At 40.6% G+C, this 22,596-nt stretch overlaps 1 protein-coding gene across 4 annotated transcripts in view; it reads right to left on the bottom strand.

The window, feature by feature from the left end:
• MYO18B (myosin XVIIIB) overlaps positions 1–22,596 on the bottom strand; it is a 263,498-nt gene that overhangs the window by 101,574 nt on the left and 139,328 nt on the right. For all 4 annotated transcript variants that reach the window (XM_058281562.1, XM_058281564.1, XM_058281563.1 and 1 more), the window contains 2 exons: positions 21,452–21,562; positions 17,519–17,623 (listed from right to left, as the gene is read on the bottom strand). In XM_058281562.1, coding sequence (XP_058137545.1) covers positions 17,519–17,623; positions 21,452–21,562 — 216 coding nt within the window. The remainder of the gene's footprint in view (positions 1–17,518; positions 17,624–21,451; positions 21,563–22,596) is intronic.

Genomic DNA, 22,596 nt, shown 5'->3' with positions numbered 1-22,596 from the left:
TCCAAAGAAAATATGGCTAATATAAGTAATTCCTTGAAAGTAATAACATTGAATGTCAATAGATTAAACTCACCTGTTAAGAGACACAGATTGGGAGACTGGATAAGGAAATATGATCCATCTATAGGCTGTCTACAAGAAACACATCTTAGACCCACGGATTCAAGGAGATTGAAAGTGAATGGCTGGAAAACAATCTTACAGGCAAACAATAACCAAAAAAAGGCAGGTGTAGCTATATTAATATTGGACAAAATAGACTTTAAATGCAAAACTATTGTGAGAGACAAAGATGGACACTACGTATTAGTGAAAGGGATAATCTTTCAAGAAGAAAGAACTATTATAAACATTTATGTCCCTAACAAGGGCGCCTCCAAATACATGAGGCACACACTGGAGAAACTAAGTGAAGTAATAGATGCTTCTACAATTATAGTGGGGGACTTTAACACATTACTATCACCACTGGACAGAACATTTCAAAAGAAAATCAATAAAGAAACAAAGACTTTGAACAATATATTAGAGGATCTGAACCTGTAGACATATAGAGAACATTACACCCAAATACTGCAGGATATACATTCTTCTGAAGTGCACATGGATCATTCTCCAAGAAAGATCACATGCTAGGCCACAAAGAAAGTCTCAATGAATTCAGAAAGATTGAAATCATACAAAATAATTTCTCTGACTACAGTGGAATGAAGCTGGAAATCTGCAAGGGCCAGAGAACCAGATTTGGCACTAAGATATGGAGGTTAAACAACACACTCTTAGAAAAACAGTGGGTCAAGGAGGAAATCTCAACAGAAATCAGTAACTACCTTGAAACTAATGAAAATGATAATACAACATATCAAAACTTATGGGATGCAGCAAAAGCTGTACTGAGAGGGAAATTCATAGCCATAAACTCATACATCAAAAAAGAAGAGCAAAAATTGAAGAACTAACTGCACAATTGGAGGAATTAGTAAAAAAACAACAAACTAACCCCAAAGAAAGAAGAAAGAAAGAAATAACAAAGATCAGAGCAGAACTAAATGAAATAGAAAATAAGAAAGCACTCAAAAAAATAACGAAAACAAAGAGCTGACTCTTTGAGAAGATCAATAAAATTGACAAACTCTTAGCTAGACTAAAAAAGAAAAAGAGAGAAGATACAAATACACAAAATAAGAAATAAGAAAGGGGATATCACCATTGATCCCTTCCAACAAGACAGATAATTTAGAGTAAATGGACAAATTCATAGAAACACATAAGCAGCCTACATTGATGAAAGAAGAAATCGATGACCTCAATAAACCAATCACAAGTAAAGAGATAGAATCAGTCAATAAAAAAACCTCCCAACTAAGAAGAGCCCTGGGTCAGATGGCTTCACAGGTGAATTCTACCAAGCATTCCGGAAAGAACACCAGTCTTGCTTAAATGCTTCTAAAAAATCGAAATAGAAGAGACATTGCCTAACTCATTTCATGATGCCAACATTACCCTAATACCAAAGCCAAACAAAGACACAACAAGAAAGGAAAAATTACAGACCAATCGCTTTAATGAATCTAGATGGAAAAATCCTCAACAAAATACCTGCTAATCGTATTCAACAACACATTAAATGAATTATACACCATGACCAAGTGGGTTTCGTTCCTGGTATGCAAAGATGGTTCAACCTAGAAAAAGAAATTAATGTAATACACCACATAAACAGATTGAAGGAAAAAAATTACATGATCATATCTATAGATACAGAAAAAGCATCTGACAGAATACAGCACCCTTTCTTGATAAAAACACTGCAAAAGATAGGAATAGAAGGAAACTTTCTGAACATGATAAAGGGTATATATGAAAAACCCACAGTTAACCTCATTTACAATGGTGAAATTCTAAAAATTTTCCCTCTAAGTTCAGGAACAAAACAAGGATGCCCACTATCACCCCTTCTATTTAACACTGTGTTAGAAGTATTTGCTCGAGCACTGAGGCAAGACCCAGATATAAAAGGGATTCAAATGGAAAGGAAGAAGTCAAAATTTCACTATTTGCAGATGACATGATCCTATACATAGAAAGCCCTAAGAAGTCTACAACAAAGCTTCTAGAACTTATAAATGAGTTCAGTAAAGTCACAGGGTATAAGATCAATGCACAAAAATGAGTAGCATTTCTGTACACTGCTGATGAGCAATCTGAAGAGGAAATCAAGAAACAAATACCATTTATAATAGTAAATTAAAAAATCAAATACTTAGGATAAATTTAACTAAAGATGTAAAAGACTTGTGCACAGAAAACTACACAACACTGTTCAAGAAAATCAAAGAAGACTTAAATAAATGGAAGAATATTCCCTGTTCATGCACAAGAAGACTAAATATTATTAAGATGTCTATCCTACCAAAACTGATCTACAGATTCAATGCAATCCCAATAAAAATCAACAGAGTATTTTTTAATGAACTAAAAAAACTAACTGTGACATTTATTTGGAAAGGAAAGAGACCCCAAATAGCCAAAGACATATTGAAAAAGAAAAATGAAACTGGAGGAATCACACTACCAGACTTCAAAACATACTACAAAGCTACAGTAGAGAAAACAGCATAGTATTGGCACAAGGATAGACACTGTGACCACTGGAACCAAATTGAGAGTTCTGATATAGATCCTCATATATACAGGCATCTGATATTTGACAAGGCCACCAAGCCCACTCAACTGAGAGAGCATGGCCTCTTCAATAAATGGTGGCTAGAGAATTGGATATCCACATGCAAAAGGAAAGAGGATTACCATCTCACACCTTATACAAAAATCAACTCAAGATGGATCAAATACCTAAATGTAAGAGCCAAGACCATAAAGACCTTGGAAAACAATATAAGGAAGCATCTAGAAGATCTTATAATAGGAAATGGCTTCATGAACTTCACACCCAAAGCATGAGCAGCAAAAGAACAAATAGATAAATGAGACTTCCTCAAAATTAAAGCCTTTTGCTCCTCAAAGGAGTTTGTCAAGAAAGTGAAAAGACGGCCTACATAATGGGAGAAAATATTTGGTAACCATAATATCTGACAGGAGACTTATATCATATATATATAAAAAGAACTCCTCTATCTCAAAAAGAAAAAGACAAACGAGCCATTTAAAAAATGGGCCAGAGATTTGAACAGATGCTTCTCCAAAGAAGAAATACAAATGGCTAAAAAGCACATAAAAAAATGCTCAAAATCACTAGCTATTAGGGAAATGCAAATCATAACTACAATGACATACCATCTTACTCCCATAAGACTGGCAGCTATCAAAAAAGCAGAAGACTACAAGTGTTGGAGAGGATGTGGAGGAATGGGAACACTCATCACCGCTGGTGGGAATGAAGAAGGATCCAGCCATTCTGGAGGACAGTTTGGTGGTTTCTCAAAAAGTTAGCTATAGATTTGCCATATGACCCAGCAATTCCACCCCTGGGTATATACCCAGAGGAACTGAAGATAAGGACGCAAACTGATACATGCACACCAATGTTCATAGCAGCATTATTCACTATTGCCAAAAGTTGGAATCAACCCAAATGCCCATCAACAGATGAATGGACAAATAAAATGTGGAATATACATACAATGGAATATTACTCAGCTATAAGACAGAATACAGTGCAAGCACATGTGATAACATGGATGAATCTTGAAGACCTTATGTTAAGTGAAGCAAGCCAGGCATTGAAGGACAGATACTACATGATCTCTCTGATAAGAAACATGCAAAGCAAAGTGTCTCAGAGAGCTAGGGACTGGAAGATAGGCTTAAAGGAATTTGGGGGTGAGAGGAAGGTTGTAAGCTGACGCCTACATGGGTGAAGTCTATGATATGTTCTAGGTATTTGTACAAGGAAGGGATAAGATGGGGGCATAGGGATACCTTTGGGTTGGGCTTTGTGGGCTTGAGGAGGGCTAGGGTTGGGAGGATGGGTCAGATGGCCCAAAGAATTGGGGTGAGGGCTGGGGGAAATAGTTGCATATGGAAGAATGTCAGGTATATGTTTGAAACTATAATGTTGAGAAAAGTCTTTAGAAAATATAATAGGGAAGGATTATGTGTTTAAGGTGCTTGGGGGTGGGGGGCATCTGGTACAGGGGCAAGCTTCTAGGGAATATGTGAGTCCCCGTCTTGTCATAGCATGTTACATCATTGGGTGGAGACCCATACAATGAGCATGAAGGTATACCCACATCCTGGGGAGACCTGATGTTCCCAAATAGAGGGAATTGTGTCTCTCGAGAAAATCGGTGGCTCCCAATTAGTTAGGGCAATCTAGTATATCAAGCCCTCAGCACTGTTACAGTACCTATAAATATGGTCTCTCAAGTAGTGAAGACTGATTGTCACGGTGGGCCCTGAGGAGAGGGGGAGAGAAGTATAGAATAGATGGAAGCAGTGGAACTGGGGGGAAATGGAAGTGCTCCACAAGATCACACAATGATGGATACAGGACATGTTAACTTACACCAAGTGTATAAAAGTCTATAAGCTAAAATGTAAAACATAATGTAAAACATAAGGAAGATAAAAATTTAGAAATTTGTAGTCTAAAATATAAACCATAATGTAAACCAAAATGGAGCCATGTTTGATAGCTATGTTTCAAAATCTGTACATCAGCTGCAGCAAATATAACACGACGATATAAAAAGATCATTGTTGGGGAAAGGGAAAAAGGGTTTGATGTTGGATATATGTGAGTCCCCTATATTGTGTATGTGAATTATTGTGATCTAAAACTTTTTTGAAGACAAAATTTAAAAATTAGAAGAAAAAAAAATGATGTAGACAGTGAGGAAGAAATGAAAGAAAGTGCCTTGCCACTGTACATACATGGCAATACCTATTACAGTGATGAAAGGCAAAATGTTTGAAACAAAGCCTTATAATATTTTTCATTTTATTAATATGTCAATTTATTTTTACTTTATTTTAGTTTTTCTAAATTAGTATGTATTCTATTTCTAATCTTTAAACCCATCACTATATTTCATTTTCCAATTAACTGAATTTGGCAATATATTAGGCTTCATTTTTTAAGGAGTTTTGGAGCACAGAGAGGTTCAACTATTGCAAGGGAGGAACACTGGTGTAGGGTGGTATTGATGGGGGGGCACAAGGTTGGGAGGGATTTCTCTAGGGCATCTATGTAGGGTACATAAAAATGTTTGGACATATGTTGGGTATTTTCATAGTAGCTACAGTTACAAATGACAACTGAGTACTGAGTTCCTAGCCAGGGGATCTCTATCACATTCCCCAATGGAACAGCAACAATCCCCCAAGTGCAATGGTAAAAATCAACAAAGAAGAATGTCCAACAATGAGCCCTTGATTCTGATGACTATGCTTATGAGCCTGTGTGCCTGAAATATAAACTAGGCCTAGAGCTGCAGGGTGCCTAAGTGTTACCTTCTAAGAGCCCCCATGTTGCTCAAATGTGGCCACTCTCTAAGCCAAACTCAGCATGTTAATGCATTACCTTCCCCCCAGTGTGGGACATGACTCCCAGGGATGAGCCTCCCTGGTGCCGAGGGATTACTGCCAAGCACCAGCTGGTGATGTAACTAGAAAAAGACCTTGAATAAAAGGGTCAACTCAGACCAGCAGAATATCTCAGCTTACATGTAGGATCATGTGTTAAAAACTGCCTTTTGAACTTGAATAAAAGGGGGAAATGGCAAAGACAAATGAGTTTATATGGCTAAGAGACTTCAGAAAAGAGTCGAGAGGTCATCAGAGGGGTTGCTCTTATGCACGCCTCAGCAAGATCCCAGAGATAGCCAAAGTAGATACAACCCCAGGTACTGGTACTCCTGAGGGTTATGGAGACCCACAGGTTCTATGGTCATGGCAAATGGCTCTGGAATTCAGTGCTGTGTCTGTTGGCCCAACTTTGGAATTTGTGTTCTGAGTGTGATGGAGTTGGACTCAGATGTGACCTTTCTACACATGCCTTTTCTGTCACTTTTACTGAACCTGTGGTTGGTGCTAGGGTTGGTGTATACTCAGGAGACCTGAATCTCTGGACTGCCCATGTGCCAGCTGGGCCCTGAGCCTCAGCAGACTTGTGGCTCCTACCCTCTGGTTCATTGAACTTACCCAGGCCAGCTAACAAGGAAGTGAAGATGGTCAACCACCACACCAGGGAACCAAGAGGGCCTACAACTACAAACAGGAGAATTGCATCCACCATCCATGTGGAATCTAAGCCCCTTTTCGATACAGAGGTCAAATGGACATCATCATCCCAGGGTCCACAGGATGGAGGAATAAAATATGGATTAGAGTGGACTTACTAATATTCTACTATGGAACTATTGTGACTAGTAATGGAAGAAATTGTAGCACTGATGTGGAGAAATTCGCCATGGTAGTTGCTGAGGGCAGGGAGAGGGAAGAAGAGATGTGATGTGGGGGCATTTTTGGGACTTGGAGTTGTCCTAAATGATAATGCAGGGACAGATGTTGGACATTACATATCCTGCCATAAACCACTGAATGGACTGGGGGAGAGTGTGAACTACAATGTAAACTATTATCCATGTGGTGCAGCAGTGTTCCAAAATGTATTCACAAAATGCAGTGACTGTGCCACAATGATGAAAGAGGCTGTTGATGTGGGAGGAGTGGGTGGGTGAGGTGGGGATATACGGAAACCTATTATATTCTGTTAAAGTACATAAAAAAAAAAAGAGATTGCAAAAAAAAAAGCATGACAATTGTTCCCAATTAAATTGTAAATCAATGCATTTCCAATGAAAAACATAATGTGTTGTTATGAAAGCATAATATGGATGATTAAAAGATCAAGAATGAACAAGACTATTTTGAAAATAAGATCAGGTAATTTGTCCCAGAAGTTTTCAAAACCTAGCAATCAAGACAATATGGTGCAGGAACAAGCAAGTAAACGAATGGAAAAGAATGGGGAGCCCATAAACACACCCTTATATACATGGAATTTGTAGGGAAAAAATCCATTAAATAAGATAAAGTTTATTCATATTAGGAAAAAACAGATTCCTACCTCATATTGCACACCAAAATAAAATCTAGATGGACTGGAGTCCTTTAAATGTCAAAAACAAAATTTACAACTTCTAAAATACATGGTAAAAGATCTTTTGTAGTCTAGTTAAGGAAAGACATCTTAAATGAGATATGAAAGCATAAACAATAAAAAACGATTGATTAATACAACTATATTAAAAAGCACCTTTTATTAAATGACAGGCTTTGTAAACATAGCAAAAGGGTTATTCATAGAATAAGAGATGTTTGCAAAATACATCAGAAAAATAGATTATCATCTTCTAAAAATTGGGATTATCAATGACCAATAGAAAAGAAGGGGAAGGCAAAGTCTATGAGTAGGCAATCCACTTAAGAAAAACCCATAACAAATGTATAAAAAATGCACAACTTTTGGGTTCATGAGAGACATACAGTATAATTTGAGACCCAATGACTAGCAAAAATGCAGCCATGTCTGACAACTCCATATGTGGAAGGGGGTGAGGAGAAGCAAAATCTCATATACTGCTGGTGAAAGTGCTAGCTTCTACAATCACATGGGGGAACCATTTGGGGAAGTTTTAAAAACTCCAAAAATGTACATTCCTAGGAGCCAGCAAATTCCTGTTCTATCTATGTGCATGAGAAATTCTTGCTTATGTGCATGGTAAAACATGAATATGCACTGCAATTTGTGTCTTAGAGTGGAAGCAGGTAAATACCCATCCATAGAAGAATGGGATTGAATACTGTGTAGCAGCAAAAATGAATGAACCAAGTTTAAATATTCATATACTGGGATTACACACTCCATCCTCAGGATAACGGTTGCTTCTGGGGAAGAAGAGGGAAGCAAAGATGTGTGGGATGCAAGAAGACAGGGAAGTGTGGCTAGGAAGGCCCACCATGGGGCCACCAACTATATTTTAAATGTTTTGTTTCCTTTTTACAAATGTCTAAATCAAACAGGGCAAAGTGTTCATTTATGTGAACTCTGGGTGCTTGGTATGTGAACACCAGTTATATTGATGCGGGCTATGGGTGGGAGGCTCTTTGTCTCTTTGGAGATAACCTCAACCTAAGCTGTCTGTCCTGACTTGTGGATTTGGGATGGTGAGAGGCTGCAGCCCTGCCCTTGGTAACTATGGCAACAACTCCAGTCCCAGGAAACAGTTTATCAATGCAAACTCTATACACTCTAAATATTCAGGGAAAATGCAAACCAAATGTGCTAAAAGCTTACCTAGAATGTATGAAGTCCATGCTAAAAGCTTACCTAGGATGTGGAAGATATATGCTAATTCAAGCCTACTGAGCACTGAAACAAAGAACGATTTAGCCCTTCTTCTGTGTAAGAGGAACTCAAACTTCTTGTTCGGGGCTCGGGTTTGAAACAGAAAGCTCCCAAGTCTGGCCGGCCATCAATAAATCATTTTTCCTTCTCAAAATCATTCTTGAGTTCTGGCCTTTCTATACACAAATAATTGAACCTCTCTCAAATTCTACAACATTTTTTGGGGCTCATCTGGAATTGCAAATGAAGGCCAGAGATGGTAGCATTTTGCTGCCCCTTCCAAATCCCTGAGGAAGCCGGGAGGACTTGGCTGAACCCCAAATCTTGGTGCCCCTGGATTAAATTTAATCCAGAAAAGATGTGGGCTCCATCAGAATCTTCCCGACAAAAATAGAGGGCAATGGAAGGTCTGAAGAGAAAGATTCTGGGAATGAAAAAGAACTCTGAACATGGAAGAAGGTAAGATTCCCCAGGTGAGCACAGTCTGGAGAATCCTAGCTTTAATTGCTAGGGAGGGAGGCTGATCATCTCCCAAGAGAACCCTAGTAGCCCCAGAAAATTGGGGGGAAGCTGTTCTCTCTAGGCCTGGAAAAAGGAGAAAAATTAGGAAAAAGCCTGGTGTTTTGGGTTTGTCTAACTGCATGTTAGAATCTGGTACTGGTCTTATATCCACCGAAGGAGTGGAGGCTTATTTTAATAGGAAGGGCTGTTTATAGGTCCAAGTTCTAACGTCCTGGAAATTGGTCTGGGATTTTAAAAACTTGGTTACAGGAAAATCGGCTTTTCTAGTGAAGCTTAGTCTGGGTGTAAAGTTAAACAGTGAAAAAGGTCTAGCTGGAATCTTTTGTTATGGTGCTGAATTGCGAATGAATTTGCTTTATACCAGATGTTAATGTTAAGTGTTCTAAGATTTGTCATGGCTGTGGGGGCAGCCATGCTGAAAAAAACATATATATAGAACTTGTGGGTCAGATTAGTGACCTTTGTGCTTCTGTCTGTGTCAGCTCAATGCTGGTGTTGGAGTTGTGTGCTTATGTAAAGTAGTGGAATTTAATTGGGCTGGAACCCTCCCTTGCCATTGGCAAGGGGGTGAATTGATTATGAGGCAAAACTGAGGAGTCTGGATGTTTGTGGAGTCTGGATGTTTGCGCATGCTCTGCTGCCTCATCTCTGGTCTGCCCCTTCGCCGGGGCTTGAAGGCCGTCTGTGTCCGTGCCACACACCTGGGTTTGTTGGGGCTGCCCCAGTCAAGGTGGCTGGGTCCCAGGGAGGGGTGCTGAATTTGAGTAGGTTCTGTCTGCCCATTTTGGCAGAAAGCTGGAAAGGGGGAGTGGCTTGCCCCTTTCCAGTGAGTCCACACCTTCTATTCATAAGCCGCATTCCTATTTGATTGTTGTGCACCCAAATGCCTGGAAGGGGGAAGGTGAAGGGGATGAAAAGCAGAATCAAAATAAATGCAGTAAAGTTCCCTCCCTAGAGCGTCAAGGCCAAAAGAACCTGCATTCTGCCCAGGTTCTTTACTTTTCCAAATCTCTCTCTCTGTAAGACTGTAGAAATACTTTGAAATGTTTTAGAACTCTAAACTTGTCTAAAGAAAGGAGACTATCATTTGAAACAACAGACCTCTAAGCACTTGATAGCCTTTTCAATGGTCTGGCTGGGAACTTCCGGGGTAAGACTACAGAGGGAAAAGAAAAAAAAAGGAATGAAATGCCACTTTGAAATCCATGTTTGGCTTTTGTCAGTTGCTGGTGCCTAAGAAGTCACAGTAAAAAGGTAAAAAAGTAGTTTAAAATGAATCTTTAAATGCCAATACTCTCTTGCTGGTGAATTAAATGCTTAACTCACAAATGAGAATTTGTTCCAGTACTAGGAAAAGGCAGAACTTCACAAGATTGTTACTAATAAAATTCTTGTAGCTTAATAAAAGTATCCAAATTCACCTTAAGGTTAAAAATTAATAAAAACTGTAACTAAGAGTTAAGATCATTTATAGATGCATTTATATTATAAAACAGCAGAAAGATAATAACTGAAATTAAAACTGGGTGAATTTAGCTTGAAACTATTATTGTAAGTGTAAATTCTAAACTAACCTTACCTTCATTTATGGTTCCTTCAAGCCTAGTCTCACCCCCTGCCTTTGCCTATCGTTATTTCATAACACCTTCTGACTCTATAGTCCAGGGAAAGGCAGACTTGGGGACATCCCTGTCTCCTGTCCTACTGGTATTAGTAACCCTGTTTTCTCTCATGAATCCAAATGTAAACTAAATTGCTGCCTGGTGGAATTCTTAGCCCTTGGGTTTAAATGACCACTGGAGTTTTATTATCTCCCAAGGACTGGGGGAAAAAAGGGAGTCTCCTGCCTTGACTGTCAGTGTTCCTAAAAGTGACAATTCATGAGAGAAACCAGTCTCCCTGCGGCTTCAAATAGCCTTGGTTAATATACACAGAATTAATCTTGTTGCTTATCAAAATTCTGCTAAATTCAAGGTAAAATATAAAGTTCTGAAACAAAAGAAAATGGTGCTAAAGCATTGGGAACATTTTGATTACAAGCCATTAGTAAAGAAACAAAATTCTTGTGCAAAACTGCATAGTTATAGTGCAAATTAAGAAAAGTTTCGGGAGTCTTTGAAATGTTTTGCAGTCACACTTATTTTGTAAAAAAAGAAGTTTTAAGTAACTAAAGTTATGTTTTTGTGTCAAACTATTCATGTCTGCCTATTTGCTCAAATTGTTGAGGTTAAATATGCAGTTATAAATTAATATATATTTCTGGAACCCAAATTAAGCTAAACAGCATATAAAATAATGCAAATTATAAGTAACGTCAATGAGTTGTGTTCCTGTGTCTAACTATTTGTGTCTGCCCATTTGCTCAGTGTATGTCTTTATACATCAGGATGATAATATTAAATTAACAAATGAAAATTCTTAAAATTGTTAAAAATTAAATATGCAGTTATATACGTGAATAAATATTCTTGGAACCCAAATTAGACTAAGGAGGATGGAAAAGTCATATAAAAATCTGATTATAGGAACTATTAGGAAAGGGCCTCTTCTTTGCAAGAGCTTTGAGGGCAGGACTAGGTTGGCAGATTAAACCTATCTACTAGGCTGGGGAATTAAAAATCAGTTTGGGGAAACGGACTTTGGCCCAGTGGTTAGGGCGTCCGTCTACCATATGGGAGATCCGCGGTTCAAACCCCGGACCTCCTTCACCCGTGTGGAGCTGGCCATGCGCAGTGCTGATGCGCGCAAGGAGTGCCTTGCCACGCAAGGGTGTCCCCCGCATGGGGGAGCCCCACGCGCAAGGAGTGCACCCATGAGGAAAGCCGCCCAGCGTGAAAGAAAGTGCAGCCTGCCCGGGAATGGCGCTGCCCACACTTCCCGTGCCGCTGACGACAACAGAAGCGGACAAAGAAACAAGATGCAGCAAACAGACACCAAGAACAGACAACCAGGGGAGGGGGGAGAATTAAATAAATAAATAAATCTTTAAAAAAAAAAAAATCAGTTTGCCCTATAATTTCCCAGTTTAAACCTTTTGACAGCCATAAAATAAGGGTAATTAGTGGCTCTATTGACAAATTTCAGTAAGTAAAAAAAAGTTCATAAAAACTATGGAGGGAAACCGACTTTGGCCCAGTGGTTAGGGCGTCGGTCTACCACATGGGAGGTCCGCGGTTCAAGCCCCGGGCCTCCTTGACCCGTGTGGAGCTGGCCCATGTGCAGTGCTGATGCGCGCAAGGAGTGCCATGCCACACAGGGGTGTCCCCCGCGTAGGGGAGCCCCACGCGCAAGGAGTGCACCCATAGGGAGAGCCGCCCAGCGCGAAGGAGGGAGCAGCCTGCCGAGGAATGGCGCCGCCCACACTTTCCCTGCCGCTGACGACAACAGAAGCGGACAAAGAAACAAGACGCAGTAAAAAGACACAGAAAACAGACAACCAGGGGAGGGGAGGGGAATTAAATAAATAAAAAAAAATAAATCTAAAAAAAAAAAAAAAACTATGGAGAAGTCTCTCCTGGATTATGATTAAACAAATTAGGTAATTGTGTAATGTGTTTTGAAACCTGGTAGTCAGTATGCTTTTAAAAATTATTCATTTTCATAACTTAAACAAAGAAAAGAAGTTTTAGCTTCCTGTAAAGAAAAAAAGAGAACATTCCTTGCATAAACTATAATGGTTTCAATTTTATTTAGCTTGAGTGTAATCTCCCATAGTTTATAACTTACCCATTAACTAAATTAACATTATATGTACAAAATCTTTAGAGTAATAAAGATTGTAAGTTCACGTTAATGAAATTAAGCTAAAGAAAAAAGATTGTAGATATGCTCTCTTAAATAAATAAAGTAAATTTCTTTGGTTAGTAATTGTAATTTAATAAGTTTATTTAAATATAAGGTAACTAGTCAATGTGGTTGTAGTCATTTATAAAGAGTTTGTAAAACATCTTCCAAACTGAAAATGTTTAAAATAGTTCTAGTTCTAGAAGTCATTGTTAACTAAAAACTTGGATTGGTATTGGTTGCAAAGAATAACTTCGTGGTAATAAAACCTGTCTGAAGGCCACGCAAGGCGCATATTGAAGTAAATGGTAATAAAAAGTTATCTTGATTCTATTGGGAATCTTCTGTTTTCATTTTAACAATGAAAAATAGTTTTTCCCCTCTATTACTAATGTAAAATGCCTACTATTATCTTAATAGTAAGATTGTATATGTAAACAGTCATTTGATATATGATGTGTTGCATTAAATTGTTTAAAATATATATAAAAACAAGGAATAAACTTTAACATTGTCAAACTCTTTTGTGCATTCAAACCAGGCCTTGAATACATTACAGATTGCCTCTCCATGTGAGTTATTGGCTAGGCTGGTCACTGACCCCTCAATTAGAAATATTTGCTATATCAGCCTCTGGTTCTGCTCCTGAAATCGATGGAAACTACGTTACAGTTTCAAGCTCCTGCAGCAGCCAATGATGACTCGGTACAACCAAGTGTACAATGGATATCACCTCCAGACTGGCACTGTTCCATAGTGCCAGAGAGCACTATGCACCAGGCTGGTAGAATACTAGAAACTCTCTAGAATCAACGATGCTGCGACTTGCTCACTATGTGAAGAACATGCTAAGTGGAGTCATGATACCAGGATACTGTAAGTAAAACTTAAACACAATTGGCATTATGGCCTGTTCCCATGGAGAGATAACATGTAAAGTATTACAAACTTGAAACTTAAAACTATTAATTGCAACTCAGAATCCTTATGCATTAAGTAATACATTAATTAATATTAAAGTGCTGTACTTTTATGCTGTACTAAATATATGCCTAATAATTATAATGTTATCTTTTCTATTCTGGATCAGGTACAAAAGTATATTAGACATGTTAAATTCCTGGTAACTTTATTTTCTAAATAATTAATAAACATGTCTATAAAATAAGGCCACGGTCTTAGCCAGGCTCAGCCAACTTACTATTCTACGGTACTCTACTGTGTAGCAAAAATGAGGCTTGCTTGCTAATAATGGGTCACCCATTAAACAGTCAAAATTACCAGAAATTGTACTATTAAAACCAAAATGTAAAAAACTTTATTCTGTAGTTCTGATCCACTCCCACAGCTAAAAACTAAGAAAATTTCCTGAATGAAACCAACTGTCCAAAAGGTGTCAGTTCACCAGGAGCATCTAACAGAACACATGAGTGCCAATTATTAAACAGCCTGAAATGCATCTTCAAAACAAAGCGAAGTAGCTATTGCAATTTCTCTCTAAAAATACCTTAGAGGAAAAAAAAAAAAAAAAAAAAAAAATATATATATATATATATATATATATATATATATATAGTTCCCACCAGCTTTTAAAAAGGGGTGCCATCTTTATAAGCACCTAACCTTGTCAACCTCTGTAATCCAATGTTCTCTTTTAAAAATGGGTATTCCAAAATTTTAATTAAGTTTGTTTACTTCAAGATGAACATCTTATTAACCATATGAAAACTTCATCAAGCTTCATACAGACTGCCAGATGCAACTTCTTCCAGTTAAAATAAGAGTTTTATGCCTTGTTAGGCAATGACTACAGCCCATGGCCAGCAGGAAGCAGTTACAGAAAAGAGATCATCTCCCTTCAGCACCCCTCTAAGATTAAAGGTGTAAATTCTTTAAGGGTAAAACAAAACTAATAGATGGATCTGGAGCCTAACTGGAAATCCACGTGAGTGCCGGTGGCCCCAGGATGACTGCAGGGGGGCCCCCATCCCAGGATTCTGTCCAGAATGAAAACTTCTAAACTTCTAAAAACAAAGTCCTGGATGCTACACTAAAAGTTGATAAGTAGGGAAACGGACTTTGGCCCAGTGGTTAGGGCGTCCGTCTACCATATGGGAGGTCCGCGGTTCAAACCCCGGGCCTCCTTGACCCGTGTGGAGCTGGCCATGCGCAGTGCTGATGCGCGCAAGGAGTGCCGTGCCACGCAAGGGTGTCCCCCGTGTGGGGGAGCCCCACGCGCAAGGAGTGCGCCCGTGAGGAAAGCCGCCCAGCGTGAAAAGAAAGAGCAGCCTGCCCAGGAATGGCGCCGCCCACACTTCCCGTGCCGCTGACGACAACAGAAGCGGACAAAGAAACAAGACGCAGCAAATAGACACCAAGAACAGACAACCAGGGGAGGGGGGGAAATTAAATAAATAAATAAATCTTTAAAAAAAATAAATAAATAAAAGTTGATAAGTAAAGTAATCAATCAAAACAACAAACAGCCATCCACCTCATAGCTCCAACAATAATTATGCCAAAGCTTAGCAAGTTAAGCTTCGGCATAAGGGGCGGAAATGATGTGGACTATGGGTGGGAGGCTCTTTGTCTCTTCGGCAATAACCTTAACCTAAGCTGTCTGTCCTGACTTGTGGGTTTGGGATGGTGAGAGGCTGCAGCCCTGCCCTTGGTAACTATGGCAACGACTCCAGTCCCAGGAAACAGTTTATCAATGCAAACTCTATACACTCTAAATATTCAGGGAAAATGCAAACCAAATGTGCTAAAAGCTTACCTAGAATGTATGAAGTCCATGCTAAAAGCTTACCTAGGATGTGGAAGATATATGCTAATTCAAGCCTATTGAGCACTGAAACAAAGAACGATTTAGCCCTTCCTCTGTATAAAAGGAACTCAAACTTCTTGTTCGGGGCTCGGGTTTGAAACAGAAAGCTCCCGAGTCTGGCCGGCCGTCAATAAATCATTTTTCCTTCTCAAAATCATTCTTGAGTCCTGGCCTTTCTATACGCAAATAATTGAACCCCTCTCAAATTCTACAACAATATTACTTGCTATATTTTCCCACGTATTTGGAAACCATCATAATAAAAACTTTTAAGATTATTAAATGTGATAATGCATCAAAAGTCTCAAGCTTGGTGATGAACACAAAGTTGGTATTTTAGATATCTAAAGTCCCCTTACCTGTAATTTCAAACTTCTTTTATTTTAGCAGTATTTTTTTTTAACTATCTTTATTGGATTACCTACTTTGTTTTCTCAAATGGACTATGCAGAATAGACTGTAACTTTCTCCCAGTGATTCCAGAATATCATTCTTTTCTTTTTTATTTTATTTTATTTTATTTTGAGGTACCGGGTGCCAGGGATTGAACCTGGGACCTCATATGTGGGAAGCTGATACTCAACCACTGAACCACATTGGCTCCCCTAAGTTGGTTTTATTGTTTGTTTTGCTCATTGCTTTCTGTTTGTCTGGTTGCTTTTTAGGAGGCCCTGGGAACTGAACCCAGGACCTCCTATGTGGGAAGGAGGCACTCAACCACCTGAACTACATCCACTCCCAGAATATTATTCTTGAATTAATTATTGGGCTGTGCCATGCCCTGATGCCAAAGGGAGCCTCATCAATGGCCCTATACTCAGTGGCCCCAATTTCTTGGGCTGAATGAGTAGAAAACCCAGAGGAGAAACAAGGTTATATAGCTCTCCTGTCAATTCCCTCTGCTTCGAACTCCTACTACCCGCAGCTCTAGTGCCCCTACTCTAGAACTCACTTCATTGATTTTTTTTTTAATGCATAATGAACACCAAGCTGCCCTTGATGACCGCCTGAAGTGAGCCCACATTCCTTTGTGAATAAAGTGAATGACTGGGGGGGAAGGATATTGATGGGAAGATCATTACTGATTAACCATGGGCACATGTTATACAAATACATTCTTACATACTTTATGAGAAATCAGGGAATCTCCAATGCTGGGATTTCATACAGCAGCATAGGTAAGGAAAGGAATATTTGGGTGACAGAGGAATATTTCCTCCCAAGTCAAAATCAGATGCTGGCTCTGTGCACTTCTGGCTGCTTTACTGCAGTAGAGATTCTCAAAGTAGGGTGGGGAGAGGCTGACTTTGCCCCCAGGAGACATTTGGCAATGTCTGTTGTAGTTTTCATAACTTGGCATGGTGGCTGGAGATGGTACGGAGGAATGCTACTGGCATCTAGTGGGTGGAGGCCAGGGAAGCTGCTAAACACCCTGCAATGCAAGGCGTGGCCCCCACCACAAAGGACGATCTGGCCCAAAATGTGCCCAGTGCTGTGGGGGAGCACTTGGTATACAGTGCTGGTGAAACGCCACAAGGCTCTGTTCTCCAGAAGCTCAGAGGTATTAACTAGCCCACCCAGAGCCACAGGGACAGAAGGGATCCAGTTGGGGTTTAAAGCTAGGTTCGCCTGGCAGCCTCCGGCAAAAGTCTCTTGAGCACAAAAGCCATTTGCATTCAGCCCAAGAGAGCCAGAGCTGTTACACTCACATCTTGACAGCCGCTGAAGGCAGGGCTGCCTTATCTGCAGCTCTCTGGCTACACTGTTTATTCTCTGGTTCTTCTAAGAACCCTGCTGTTGCTGACCCCTGGAGGTCTCCTTTGAAGAGCCTCAGTGATGTGGGCAGGGAGAGACATGGTGGAGAAATAGGCAATTGGGGGAAGCGGAGGGCAGCTGGCTAAAAGGCCAGAGGGGTGATTCCCCAGCAGCTGGCCTCCCACAAACCCACCTCTCTAACAGTGTTCAGAGGCAGGGAGCATGTACTCCCCGCTGTCTGCCTGCGTCTTCCTCCTTACCTGATCACAGAGTGTTCCGATCAAGCCTTCCAAGTCCTGCTTTTCATGGAGGACCATCTGCTTCTCCTCATATTCCTGCTCCAGTTGCATTTCCAGCTGACGGAGCTGTGGGCACAAAGGGCAGATGCATGCAGGGCTCTGTGGATGCCACCCAGACAGGCCACACAAGGCAGAAACCCCTGGGGAACTGGGTGTGTGGTAGCCTCTCACCCAGTTCCACAAAAGCTGCTTTAGACAGTGAGAAGGGGTGTCTCTGTTGGCCAATTAGGACCAGCCCCCTGCCATTTCCCCCATGAAGCCCACAGCCCCAGTCCTCCGCTCAGAAGGGCTGTCTCCCCTTTTACACCCATGGCTCCTGGAATATTTATAGATCCTGGAACTCTCACCCTGCCCGACATTATATACAACATATTAAAAGCATCCACCTCCCTTATCAAACATACTGTGTTGCAGTAAAAAAACAATTCGCATTTGTGATTATTTGGCTAAGAGCAACTCATTTAATTTACTATTGGCTCTGATTTCTCAGCAATCATCAGGCAAATGCAGGCACTCTTGTGAAGTAAACACCCCATTAGAGCTGTGCTTTGTGCCTGCTCTTTTCCCCCACCCCCCACTCCTACTGCCCTGCTTCTCTCCTATATGTTTATTTCATCCCCTTCATATGTCTTCTCCATCCCCTACCATCAATGATCCCATTTCACAGATGGGCAAACTAAGTTGCAGAGAGGTTCAGAGGTCCATACTCCAAGTTAGTAGTTGCTGGGAGGAGTTAGTGTTCTCTCTCTCTCCAGCCCCAGCTATTTCAGCCACCCAGATAGCCACCAGCATTCTCTTCCAGGTCACTAACAATTGATTTCCTGCCACACACTGAGCAGAGCGGTCACCAGAATCTGAAGTAAATGGGTCTTTCATAAGAAAAACACCTTTCTCTGAACTCACACTCTCCCTTTATAAATATGTCCACAGAAAAGTCTCCAGAGGGTCTGGGTCACCCCTCCAATGGGTCAGGGTGCTGGCTTAGGGGCCCCATCATCAGACACTGGAACTCTGGGAATGGACCAGAAACTCATGCAATCTTCACCCGAGGGCATGTGGGCAGGGACTGGGAGCTTGTGTCTCCTGACCCATGGAGGAGGAAAAAAAATACCAATCGATGGTCACTTATATAGGAAGCTAGTTCACTGCAAAACTTAAAGAGCAAGATATATGAGGTATATTGCTTACATCTGCTTTTAGAATGAAGACTAGAAAAGCTAAAACATTTTGGAAAATACACAAAATAATGAAAACAATATAGCAAGCAAGGCAGTTTTCTTGAATATGTTCTGTAGAATACTGTTGCACATGGTGTTCAAGGTTATGATGTAGAAAGGGAAAGGGAGGGCAGCCATGCTAGTGGAAGAGTGGAAACCATTGAGTTAGCATGTACTTCACTGCAGGCCTTATCGGAGCCTTTGGTAAGCTCATACTTTATAGATCCTAGGAGACACTAGAAGATGCAGTATTGCCCAAGATCGATTTATATTAAGGGCCACCTAAATGAACTACTATGGACCAAACACTTGGGGGGAACTGATACGTACATACACATACATACATACATATATACATACAAACATACATAGATGTCCTGGTTAAGAGCTGAGCTTTGGACCCAGACACTCCTGGGTCTGAAGCCTGGCTATGTTACTGCTCAGCTGGTCACTCTCCCTTTCTGAATCCCAATTTCCTTATCTATAGAACCAAGACAATAAATCCTTAAAGAGTTCTGTTAAGAATTACATAAGCTGACAAACATAACCCGACCTGATGTGTGGCACTGAGTGGGTGTTCATAAAGAGCCATTCATTTTCCCCCTAAGATGTAATAATGGAAAACAAGCAGAAACTGTCCCCTTCTTAATAACTCTCAGTACTTTATAGTTTCCAAGGCACTTCCCATTCTTTCATCTGATCTTTACAATAATGTAGGGAAGGTAGAATAGATACTGTCATCGCTCCCATTTCAGAGCTGAGAAAACAGAGTCTGGGGAGCTTACGTGACTTGCTTAAGGGCATTTATGTTTGGTTCAGTCCCAAATCACAGGTTCTTTCTCCCCAACCCTGGGGAGTTCTCGGGGTGGGGACACACTTGGCCTCCCAGGATAACCCTTGTGATTCCTCAGAGCCACAGTGTTTTAAAGGTCCCAAAAGGAGCATCTGATTATCCCGTCAGGTGGCAGACATGCAGCAACATCAACCACTGGCTCTGCTGAATAATGAGTTCAGCTCTTGACACTCCTCTGGAGTAATGACAGGATGCCAAGACTTGCTGACTGGATTCCTGGTCTCTAAGGCACCTCCTGCCCCCAGCACTGCCTGGAATAACCCTGCTACTAATGAGGACTTGCTCCATGATGGGTTCTGCAGGGCACCAACTCCCCCCCCCCACTACTCTCCTCCTGGATAGATTAATCCCAACCCAGAGCAAGCCAACCGCCGGGCCTGCTCCCGGCTCCTCAGGAGGGCTGACCGCCTGGAAACCCACACCATCATTGTTCTTAAGTTTACAATGAACAAGGATTATATTAAAGCCTCCGTGTAATGTTTCCATATCTGTTACCTCACTGAATGGATGAGTTCCCTGCACCATGACCCTGCTAGATAAACATTATTATTGCCACTTAACCAATGAGAAATATAAGGCTGATTAACCAGGTTATGCAACTGTCCAAAGCTCCCCATCTGGGTAGTTAATGGAGTTGGGACTTGATACGAGTGTTTCTGACTCCAAATAAATTCACAAAAACAGCTTTCTTGTATCGTTTATAAACTGACCTTCCATGACCAGCATGGGACACAGAGCAACAGCCCAAGGAATGTGATGGGTTTTAATTAAAGTTGAGGGATTAAAATCACTTGCCCAAGATCACACAATTGTCAAGTTGGAAAAACAAAGAATCAAACTATGAGTACATGAATTCCAGAGGCCAGATTCTCAATCCCTAATCTAAAGGTCTATAGAATGCTGTTTATGGAACTCATAATAGGAATCAAATTTGGGAAATGCTACATGGCCCACTCTGGGAGATTCATTCAAAATGCTTATAAGGCTACATAATGCCCTAAAGGGATACAAACTGTTAAATGGGGTTGAACCCCAAGCTCTTCAGCAATTCCACTCTAAGGAATTCATCTTACATTCATGTCAGACAATTCATCTATTAAGGATGTTCATCTCACCATTGGTTATAATAGCAGAAAACTGAAAATAATAAAATGTCCCACAACAGGGGATTGTTGAATAAATTAGAACACATGCTTAAAGTGGACTGCTTTTACACTGTGAAACATATAAACCACATCTGTATTCACTGACAAGGAAGGAGACCTATGCCATACCGCTGGGTAAAAATAGCAGGCTTCAACAGCATGACCCTATTTAGGTAAAATGATAGCTCTGCAAATGCATATGTGTGTATATGTAGCAAGAAAGAGATATGAAAGAACATTTAAAAATAGTAATAATGATGGTTTCTGGGTGGTAGGATTTTAAGGGTTTATGGCTTTCTAGTACACGATTTGAAATTTCTGCAAACAGCTTAGATAAAATGTAAAAAATTATTGGCATTGCAAGGGAAATGGCCAGAAGGAACTGGTCCTCTTCTTGAAACTGGTAAGTGCTTACCGAGGGCATCAGTCACCCAGCATGATGGGCTCTTGGGAAAAAATCTTGGGGTGACCATGCTGGAAGTTTTGGAAGAGGCTTCTGAAAGCCAGGATCATACTTAAGGAAGGTACTTTTGCTCCTGCACCATGAAAAGCACCCAGGGAGCTATGGTCTCAGGTGGTTGGCAGAAGGAGCTTGGCCTCCTCCTCACTCTAAAAAAGGGGGTACCCAGATTGGACCTGCCAGGGCCCCAGAGCATGGCTGTGCACGCTGCTCACATACCCGCTTCTGGCAGGACTGGCGGATGTCCTCCAGCTCCTCCTCCTGGTCCTCACGGTCTTTCTGGTGCATCTGCTTCATCCGCTCAATCTCCAGCTCAAACCGCTGGCGGAGCTGAGGACAGCAAGGATAATATGTGAGGGTAGCCCACTCCACGCCCCTGGCCTTCCATGTAATCCTTGGCATTCCCACTGCACCTTTTATTTCTGGAGTGCCACCCAAGAAGGTCAGAGAAGGTAGACAAATAAGTCTTCCTGTGGTCATAACAGAGAGCACTAATCAATCACACTCCTTCCTACTGGGAGTTCAGATGCAGTCTCAGAATCTTTCTCAAAACTCTTGAAATGAAACAAATTTGTCATCCTTGCAACAGTCATCAGTGATAGTATTTTGGATGGGTGAATGGATGGAAGGACAGTAGGATAAAAGTTTATCAAGAGATGAAGGCATGGAGAGGGGCATAAGTTGCATGAGATGCTACGCTGGGCAATTCGCTTTACCATCTTTGAATGCTGCTATGAGAATTAAGTGGCATAATCCATGTAAAGCGCCTGGCATGTAAATATTAATTACATTCCCTTCTCCCATTAGTTTGAAAACAGAGAGAAGAAACTACCCCCTCCATTTCTGGCATTCTGACATAATTAAGAACTGTAGTCCTTTGAAGCTGGGTCTTTTAAATGATAGCCTCTGCAACTTGTGCAGGATAGACAAAGAACTGTGCATGATGTTTAAAGTGTGTGGTGTTGTATAAAAGGTTCTGGAATTACTTCAAGACCTCACTTTCCTGATCTGCATAATGGAGAGATAGACACAAGTCCTTGCTTCTCAGGTTTAGTGGTCCATTAGAATGACCTAATGCATTTTTAAAAAGTAAATTCTAGAGATTTGCTCAAGAGAACGCTGAATCAGAATTTCCAGGGCACAGGGCCCAGGGCCCCAGAATCTATATTTTAAAACTTTTATGGAATTTTGTCAGACTGTTGGTCCCTGGGGCAGGATTTGGAACCCAGTGATACTGATGGCTTACAGCATAGAAATTATAACTTTCTAACCATTTACTGTACTGCTCTAACCTTTCTAAACAAGTTTTCAGAGGTTCTTAACTACTTCCTAATATGAAAATTAAGTAGATAAAAAACAATGTT

The sequence above is a fragment of the Dasypus novemcinctus genome, chromosome 19 (assembly GCF_030445035.2).
Source record: "Dasypus novemcinctus isolate mDasNov1 chromosome 19, mDasNov1.1.hap2, whole genome shotgun sequence".
Classification (NCBI taxonomy): domain Eukaryota; kingdom Metazoa; phylum Chordata; class Mammalia; order Cingulata; family Dasypodidae; genus Dasypus; species Dasypus novemcinctus.
The sequence above is the reverse complement of the archived record's forward strand: the minus strand, read 5'-3'. Positions and strand labels throughout refer to the sequence as shown.